This window comes from Osmia bicornis, chromosome 8 (assembly GCF_907164935.1).
Source record: "Osmia bicornis bicornis chromosome 8, iOsmBic2.1, whole genome shotgun sequence".
In the NCBI taxonomy this organism is placed as follows: domain Eukaryota; kingdom Metazoa; phylum Arthropoda; class Insecta; order Hymenoptera; family Megachilidae; genus Osmia; species Osmia bicornis.
This window is the reverse complement of record NC_060223.1, coordinates 10,123,184-10,133,076: the sequence shown is the minus strand read 5'-3', so window position 1 is coordinate 10,133,076 and position 9,893 is coordinate 10,123,184. Positions and strand designations below refer to the sequence as shown.

General features: G+C 40.7%; 1 protein-coding gene across 1 annotated transcript; it reads right to left on the bottom strand.

Annotated features, from left to right (window-relative positions):
* Positions 1-30: 30 nt before the first annotated feature.
* LOC114877650 (pyrethroid hydrolase Ces2e-like) lies at positions 31-9,492 on the bottom strand. Its single transcript, XM_029190510.2, has 4 exons — positions 7,899-9,492; positions 6,278-6,551; positions 3,885-3,994; positions 31-2,451 (listed from the first exon to the last, which is right to left on the bottom strand). Exons 1-4 carry the CDS (start codon positions 8,052-8,054, stop codon positions 1,123-1,125), a joined length of 1,869 nt encoding a protein of 622 aa, XP_029046343.2. The 5' UTR covers positions 8,055-9,492; the 3' UTR covers positions 31-1,122.
* Positions 9,493-9,893: the final 401 nt, after the last annotated feature.

Below are 9,893 nucleotides of genomic sequence, written 5' to 3'. Positions count from 1 at the left end.
TAGTATATAAATATATATAAATATATAAATATAATATATATTTATATATGTGTGTATATGTATTAGGAGAAAAGGATGAAAAAGCAAAAAGAAAAAGAAAAAATGTTTGGATGTGCGCGTGCGCAGGCCACCAGCCCCCATGCATTGCCCGCCGCGCACCTCTCTCTTATATATAATATAATAATTATACATAGACGGTACACACATACTACATTCACACACATGTAAACGGATACACACAAAACAGGACCCACGTACACACACGAATGATTATTAATTACTATTATTATTATTATTAATTATTATCGAAGCATCAAAATATTCATAAGTTATATCAACCGTTTGTTTCTCGAACAATATATGTTTTTTCTATATCTCTCCGTATTAAAGCAAATAATAAAAAAATCTCTCAGTGAATGTTAAGAAAAAAGAAAAAAAATGAACAATGAAAAAAATAAGCCCAGGCTCTGGTTCTCCTCCTTTTTGCTACTTAAACCTCGACGCCTATCTTTTTCTCCCATTGTCGATACGATTCGAAGGACGACGAGGGATGTAAGTTCAAGTTGAAATTGAAGTTGATTTTATCAAGGATCAAAGAATATTAATTACTTTTATCTTTGGTAAGATCCCTCGGATCTACGATCTAGAAATTGATCGAAATTTCTTGGACTTACAACGCTCATCGCTATCTCTCTAAGCGTTTCAATTGTCTTCGCGATTAACTAAAAATATCTTGCCTCTTTTTTTTCTTTCTTTTCTTTCTTTTTCACATAGAACATAGCGTGAACGATGCTGGTGCATCGGCGCGTTTCAATCTCTTTGTGTGTTGTCGAGAGGTGGTCCACTTTCGTGCAATTTTTTAAAACATTAGAACCAAGTTCTAATTACTCCACGAAAAATCTAACGAGGCTACTAACGATACGATCAACGACTTGAATTTAAATAAAAAAAAAAGGAAACAATCGTTTGTACCGTGTACATGTGGCTAATCTACTGCGTGACCGAACGTAATCAGCATCGAAAGGACGTCTACGAAAAATGTCTCTCAGCCAATCACCGATACATTCAAGCATACTACTACTCCTCGAGCAGATCCAAAGAAACAATCTCATCAGCGATCGACTACAGTTCAAGGAACCCTAACGTCGCCACGAGCCAAATCATACTGAAAGCAACGTTATAAGAAGTTTTTCTGAACGCGATTGTGCCACTGGTTACGTTACAACAATTATTTGTGGCCTCTTCCAGAACCATCGGATAATATTCGTTCCAGAAAGCAAGAGCTTTGTAATCGACCGCATTGGAATCTGCCATGACGATGTTCTTGTCGATTATCAAAATCCCAGGATCTTCTTCGGTGTACGGTTCCCACTTGACGGTGCTCATCGAGGGATTACCAGTTTTGACGAAGCTGGCCAACATGGTCATCATCACGTCGGACATCTTCTTATCGAATGAGTTCCATTGGATATGACTGTTAGGCAACGAAGGAAGTCCCCATACGAATGGCAACTCGAACATATGAGGTACACCGGCCCATTCTGGCACGTCCTTGATCACAGACGGTGTTTTGGATCTGTAGTCGAACCTGTAAACGAACGCCAGCTTCTCTTTGGCCACTTTACCAGCGAGCAAAGTCATCCCAGCCGCGATATTCTTGTCGATTTGCAGGTCCAGGTATCTGTCGCGTAGCACAGCTTGGTCCTTGCTCCGTGGATGGGGTTTGTAAAAGAACAACACCGCCTCGGTGACCATTTCTGGCTTCAGCGTACACGTGCTGTTGTCTTCCGGGCCCTGGACCAACGACATGAAATCATTGCTGATCATCGTTTCGAAGCTGTCGAACGACAGTTTCCCTTCGACGTTTCCTTTGTCCAGGGTATCGATATAGGTCAGCGCGTACTCTTTGCTCGTGTAGCCGGCCAACAATGGAACGGAATTCAAGTTGCCAGCGTCAATTATGTCGACGGGATCAGCCGGAAGAAGCGGATCGGTGGAGTTGTTGGTCTCGTAATCGACGATGGGACCCCAAGTTTCGATGTCGGAAGACTCGCGGACCAGAATGTTCACGTCCACCCGACGTAGGCATTCCATCAACGCGGACGTTGGACGTCGATAACAGCCAAACTTCTCCGCGATTACATCAACGACGGTCAACTCGGTTTTAGGAGAACGGACGGAGCTCAAAGCGTCACCGCTCATCGCGATAGCCTTGGAGAACTTGCCTCTGCTCAGAGGGCTGATCAAGTGGAGACCTACGCTGATGGCGCCGGAATCGTGACCAGAAATAACCACGTTGGACGGAGAACCGCCAAAGTGTTGGATCTTCTTCTGGATCCAATCGAGAGAAGCTATCTGATCGAGCATGCCGTAGTTTCCTGGAGCCTCCGCGTCGGTGGTCGTGAAGAAACCGAGGATGTTCAGACGATACGCTACTGTCACTATTATCACCTGGAACGCGAAGAAGAGTAATTGTTACCATTAATTGTGCGTTAGATTTAGTATGAGTTGCATTGTTGTAAGATAGAACGGCGATCTGTTTCCGTCTGTTAATTTTTCAAGGGGGATTAGAATGCTTTTCGAGGAAAAGAGTTTGTTAATATTTTTCTGTCGCGAATTGTTGGAGGTCCAGGGTGAATTGGTAGGCTTGCGATGTTTTATGTAGATGTTTGTTCTATGAATAATGTAACCTGTTAACTGGGTCATTGATTATAGGCTAGAAAGGAGTTATTTTTTCTCACGTGCGGTTCTCCTTGCATCAAGCTGCTGAAACATTACAAACCTACCAGTTTTTCATTCTTTTTTTATGATCACCCTGTAGGAACGTAAGGAAAAGATTTCACGAATTTAGGAATGTATAAGTGTTCTAAAGAAAAAAACATAGATGTGGAATGTTAAATCAATAGTTATCTCGTACTTAATCCTTTCGTACGTTAACGTTAAATTAATATAAAAAATATGACAACTGATATTGCAATTTAAGCGTCATTTTTACATTGTTTTGTAAATCCTGTCGAATAACGAACAGAGCGTTAGCGATGATCGAGTAGAGAAACGAATTAGAGAACGAGATCCTTCCCTTACGTATATGATACAATATTATTGTTACAAATTTACATACATCGTTAAAAAAAGAATCGTCATACGATTGTTTCTTGAAACTAACGCGTTTGACACGCGTGACTGGCACAGTAGATAATAATTAGCTGTGCTCTTAATATGGCACATGATAATCTGAATTAATAAAGATACTACAATTATGCTATTTTATGCCATTAGAACGATTTTCAAGAATTTTTTTTTCCAACTGAATTAAGTTCGGTCGTGAATTATTCAATCTACTGTCTCAGTGATAGAATTTTAATTTCATTTTCATTCTTTGATTAAGTTCGTAGCGTTAGTGACCCTAGTGGCAGTAAACTTGTTTAATAATCATCTTGCCGCGATTGTTCCTCATGAATGTTTCGAATTAGCATTTACAGCGATAACCGTGAGGCATACATGCATCATGGATGAACGATGCGATTCGAAAGGTTGAATTTATCTATGGATTTCGAGTAGCACGCAATCAACACCCTAATTTCTTTCGATTTTCTGTCCATTTTTAACGGGTTTCGTACCGATTGATAGCCAATCGAAAATTCTTTCCCAGGGTTACACGTGTATAGCGTATAAGGTCAAAACGTAATTCGTAATAGTTTTCCAATGTAAGAACTTTTAGCTTTGATACCTTTTAAATATGTTTGTAAGTAGTTTCATGGAAAGAATTTATTTTAGAAATTTTTTTTCATGTAACATTGTTTGTAATTTAATATATATACATATATGTATATTAAGAGAGAGTGAGAGAGAGAGAGTGAGAGAGAGATTAATGAACGACTTACTTTATGTTTGTTGACGAAAATAGAAGCGTCCCAGATTGCTGGCGTACCAGTGTTGAAATCACCACCATGGAACCACACCATGACCGGCCATCCTTCGTCTGGTTTATTTCCTACATGTATTTCAAATTATAACTTGTTGTATATTTATGTTGTAATATAGTTCAATTTTCAAAAGGGTACAGAAACTTTTGTATTTCAGATTTCTTATGGTTTTACACGTTGACCGTCGATGCTGTAATTATTAAGGATACGAATAGGTAATTTCCAAATTCAATCTTTCATTTCTCTAAATTTTTAATTAACGTGTTAAAATTCTTTTTAATTTTGAATATCTGACAAATTACAATAGAACTTTTTGTTTGATTATTTCCTGAAGGTTTAGCGAGACGAGACGAGACGAGTTGCAGCAGGAATAATTATTAATTCAAAGAATTAACGAGTAAAGCGAGACTTGGCATTCACGAATTCCAAAGATCGTGGGGAAGGCGTGCGTGGTCGCAGGTATGCATCTCCGTTTCCGGTTAAACCGGTGAATCGATCGTGACAGAATTTGCATGCCGTCATTCTTTGCCACTGATCAACCGTGGACGAATCATTTAGAATTTTACTATCGTTTATTCAATGTTTTCGTTGTATATGAAAATGAATTATTTATCCATTTTCCGCGCGGGGGTGAACGTGTTAAACGGTTCTGGGCCAACGGGTGAAACTTTTATGAACCCTGACCGTTTCTAGCCGAAGGCACGAACACCTATCCGACCGGTGGCTAACGTTTGAATAATTAATTTCGCCGATTTCTTCAGCTTGTTATGTGTCGGTTGGTTTTTCAAGCGTGCCAAGGTCGCGAAGAAATTCAGGCCATTGCACGGTTGGACGTTTCACGATAACCCGATAGAAGGGGCGATATAGGAAGTCCAGGCTAACAGAAAGTTGCCAGCTGCTCTTCGCGTTATCGGTCTCTGGCGTCTGAAACGTCCAGGAATAGCTTCTTCTTCACCGAGATATCAACCACTCCTGTCACGAGGATTCATTAGAACTTTTATCGCGATCACAGGCACGAAAATCTAATTGATTCCGACAATGTTTCTAGGATTTTTCAATCGGACCGCCTTATTGGCAGATTCGTTGAAAGATCGTTTCATCAAAGTTCCTCTTGCACCGTCACACTTGGGAAATTCTTGCGACGATTCCAGGTACGATTCTGAAATCATCCTGACGAAAGCGACGAAGAAGGGACTGGAGAAAAGGAAAGGGGTTGTTTCGTGACCGGCCTCACCGGTATCTCAACATCTCGACCTACCCTAAAAGAGATCGCGTGCTACGGTGTGCGCCAGTTACTCTCTTACTCTTACCTTTAGCTGTTTCTATATCGACCGAGGGTGGCTTGCGGGATCGGCACGATTTCCAGATTCACGTGTCCCCTTTCCTATTTTCTACCCCTTTCTTCGTCCCTGTTTCTCGAACGACCCACCGTGACACGCGTGCAAGGTACGCGTGAATACTTTTCTTCGTTAACAAGCTAGAGTGAACTAGAGCGAGATTCGCTCTAGAGCCAACCCTTTTTCGATAACTCTTACCCTTTGATCTGTATAAAAGTGACAAAACAGCCCTCTTCTCAAGATTTTCAATCTTAGATACGAAAGTTGGTATCCTGGACTTTGAGAGGCTTAAATTTCAAACTTGCGACTAGTCGAGAATAAAGTTCCAGGAGGAATATCACATTTTCTTCTCTATCGATTTTAAAGAAATAAATATGGAAATACTTATTAATGCAACCTTCGAAAGTTCAGCTTTCTTTCGCGATTTACGAGCTCGAGAGCTCACGAGACATCGGAAATTAGCTGGAAATGATGCTCGTAATAGGGCTATTAGCTTAGTCCTTAACCGACATCCTCGAACGACGAGATTTACGTATCCCCGGCACGCAGACACGCGCATTTATTGTCAATCGAGAAATTGGAACGACGAATAATTTGATAGGTCATCATCGGGACGAAAATAATAGGCCGTTGAAAATTATCGCGCCAAGTTCGCAGGGGCGTTACTAAATTTTCCACGCGATCCATTCGATAAGGAGTAGATTAGAGTAGTTTTCTCGAAGCGACGCGACGACATTATAATCACGGGTTTTTCCTCGAGGATGTTAGATAGCGATCTACCGTAGCCTCGGTGACATATCGCCAAGGATAAAGAAACGGGGAACCCGTGATCATCGTTACTCGCGTGTCTCGCGTGTTCTAACGAGTTAAGTGTATCTCGAAAAAAACGAAAAAAAAAAGTGAAAAAGCTGTCGTGCCGATTATCCAGAATTACATCGAGCGTTTGTGTTATCAGCAACGGTGATGATTACGATTACGCGATTCTTCGTTTCTTAGAGATTTTTCTATGCTTACCATCCGGCGCGAAGATGTTCAAATAGAGACAGTCCTCGTTGACCCCTGGATCGGGTTGATCCGGTGGTAACAATCTCTTGTAGTGCTTTTCGTGAAGTTTTAGCCGATTTGTCAATTGCTGACAAGATGCTGCGAATTGCGTTGCATTTCGTACGCCGTTCCACGATGGCAGGGGTTCGGTAACAGGCGCGGAGAAGCGTAATTTTCCCAAGGGTGCTAGTGCGTACGGTATTCCCAAATATTGTATCACTCTTTGCGTGGGACCTAGGGACACCTGTGATTAAAAAGTTGATTGTTTTTCAAAAGAATTACTTCGGCCGAATAATTTGGTACTAAAAGGAAAAAGAATGAAGTCGTTTAGCTGGCTAACGTGTAACCAGTTATTTTCTGGGCGAAAAGGTAAAGCTTTGAAAGAGGTTTCTAGGCGAAACGGTAAAATTACAGATGACAAATGGTAGCCACGTGTAAGCGCACAAAGGGACCTGCAATCAAGGTTTTCAAGACGTTTAAGCTTAAGCTCGGGTTTCGAGTAGCTACATTGTAAACGCAATCACTGTTTCGCTGCTTTACTTCTAGCCACAATTTAAATTACGTTACTCATAGTTTGCGATTCGCGATCTTTATCTAAACTACATTTGCCGCTTCTTATCGCCCCAGTATAAAACGGCAAAAAAGTGGAACGCGCTTTGAAACGCGTTTTAATTAAACTTCTTAATTGCTTTTGAAATTTGTTAATCCCGTACATAACGATTTCATCGAGGTGAAAAATTGACATTTAAATATCAAAATGTTAACGATTAGATGCCTTTGACATTATACCTTCGTAACTACTACTTTAAATTTAAGATCAGCAGTGAAAGAAGAACGAGTTAATTTTTTCTTTTTTTTTCTTTCAAAGAAACATAAATGTATGCAAAGCACAGTAATGAGGTACATATTTCATCTTGATGGACATTGATCGTCGTTCGACTGTTCGTAGAAACGAAAGACAGAGAAAAAAAGTACAATCCGTAGAATTAAAATTCATAAATGCCGGCCCAGTTATGCAGTTGCTCCTGCATATTATCTGCATACGTTTAATTCGAACAATTGAAACTTACGGTGCTTGCATGTTATTGTTCGTTATGCGGTTAAAATGTCGAATACTTATTCAGATCGGCTTTTCACGTTTCGTTGTTTTAACGTGACATAAATGATATATGGGTTTTACGTTGCGAAGCCTTGTTTCTTATGCAAATCTGACGTTAGGAAAAAAATTTGCCGTTGATGAAACCTTGAAAGACAATAGCGCAGTAACATCTATCTACTGTTCTAATGAAACAATGATCAATTTTGGAAGTTCAAGATTACATCCCTCGGAAGACACCCAGTCGGAAACATTTCGTTTAATCGCATAGCAACCGTACAGTGGTGTCGCGACGATGGGTAACAAACCATAGGATCGAATGAAACAGTCACAGTTGGATCACGAAAATCATGAGAAAGGTTCTACCTTCAAGCTCGAGGATCGACGTCTACCACTTTGAGACAACTTCTTCAGCAACTAGCAATCTAGAACTCCCCGGATCACTTTCTACGTTTATCCATCGATGATAGGAAAAAAAAAAGAATCAACTTTTACCTCTTTACCAGCCACCGATCCTTGATCCGGTATCTTGACGACGGGTTGCTCGCGACCCGCACCCTGCCTCGCGTGGGTCCTCTGCGAGCTGGTGACCGGTATCCCGGTGAACAATAGCGGGAAGAAGGCGAAAAGCAACCACGCGGAACACCTCATTCTGCAGACTGACTGATTTGCCAAGGAAACAATCGGTGGTTCCCCAAGCTGGCCACTCGGGTCTCGGTTCGCCCTTGCGTGACTCCTCCGTCGACCGACCACCCTCGGCAACTTCCAAACGACGCGGTGGAGGTCGAGGCCTGCGCTCTTTCATTCTGCCTTTCTTGCCCTGACTCCTGGGCCTCTTTCTTTTCTCCTGAACACACCCTTGTCCTTTCACGCGCCTTTATATTGCCTTTTTCCTTTTTCGGGGAAAATTGAAGCGACAGTTTGTCCTTCGAAGGGTCTGGATTATTGGGTTGTTTACGGGTGACATTGTCCCTTGTAATTACACCGTCGCTCTACGACTTATTTTAGGGCTCCGTATACTGCGCAATTGTACATCAACCTATATATACCTTTGTCGTGGTATTATTTACACGCAACGAAATTAAATTGGAATTTTTAGCGGAACAATAAGAAACGCACTGCGAAGAAAAATGTATATTGAACCATGTGAACAATTTTCTTGAATAACGAGTCGAAGGAAAAAATAATGTTTCCCTCGATGTTGGCAGGATCGAAGTTTATTTTCTGATAATAGATAGGATGAAAGATAGCGAAGAGGAGAGGAAAGATGGAAAAATGAGTGATTGAAAAGGGTGGCGGTTAGCGTGACCGCAAAAATCGAACGAACAGATAACGATTGGAAGCATTTGGTGATACGCGTGTCAGATATAGGTGAAAGGTTTACTGTTTGATGAATAAATCCAATTACTACGATCAATTCTGAATTGGAAGAAGCTAAAACCACAGGACGTAGATCTAGTACAAGTGCTAGACGAGTAATGAAATTTCATCTTTGAATACCCTTTGCCCTAAAAAATAAAAATAACATTGAATCAGTACGATGGTATTGATATAAATTTAAACATACTCAGAAGGACAAGACCTCTCCAACAGTGGCCGACTGGCCAGCTGGAGGCAGCAATTTGAAGAGCAATTTTGTGGGAGGGTTGTTTAAAGGGTTGTCCTTGAAAATCGATATCGAAGGTCTTTCGCCTCGATGGCCGACACGCTCTCATTAAGATGCGATCTTCATGCTGGCGTCCCTAACTGGTACGACCTTGAATGTTGTGTCGCTGAAAAATCTCCTCTATCCTTAATAAAAAATATAATTGCTTCGTTCGCGAGAAAACTTCGCGACATTCGTCGTTGCTGATGACACGGTCCTCGGGGCTAGACGTACGATTTATGAGTCGTTATCGTGTTTGATCGCCTCTTTCGAAGGGCTGTTGCACCTGTATCTTAGATACACCGTTTTTTTAATTACATATGTGCTGATCAATTTATTTCTACGCATAATTACTTAAGATTACCGTGTTTCTATAATTTAATTACTCATTGTACAGTTTACGTTCCTAATTAAAGTGCTGTAATTGTACAGAGTAAGATGAAATGTCATTTCAATCCAAAATAATTAATTTAATAAGCTGAAAGTACTAGGCAGGTCTTTTTTAGTATTTTAAAAAGACCGCCATAAATTCAAATTTTTAAAATTCGATCCTATCGCTATCTCTTTAAAAACGGCTCAAACTACTCAACGAGTTATCGATCGATTTTCCGAAACAGGAGACACTACCGCAGTCTATCGAAAAGCAGCGGAAGCTACTTTTCGATAAGTTTCCGGTGTTTCCCGATAGACGGCACTAATGTTCCCCTCTGTTTCGGATCGAATTAAAAGAATTTTAATTTATGGTCGTCCGTTTAAAATATAAGTTTGTCAAACAATTAAGTCCTTTTTAAACTAACCAAAAGTAAGTATTCGAACATCTTGGTAAAAAAGAATAGGAAGGAAAA

Coding starts and splice junctions, on each gene's coding strand:
- LOC114877650 (XM_029190510.2), bottom strand. CDS start 8,054: ATGAGGTGTTCCGCGTGGTTGCTTTTCGCCTTCTTCCCGCTATTGTTC. Junction 3,995..6,277: donor GAACATCTTCGCGCCGGATG/GTAAGCATAGAA, acceptor AAATACATGTAG/GAAATAAACCAGACGAAGGA. Junction 2,452..3,884: donor TTTTCGTCAACAAACATAAA/GTAAGTCGTTCA, acceptor TTCGCGTTCCAG/GTGATAATAGTGACAGTAGC.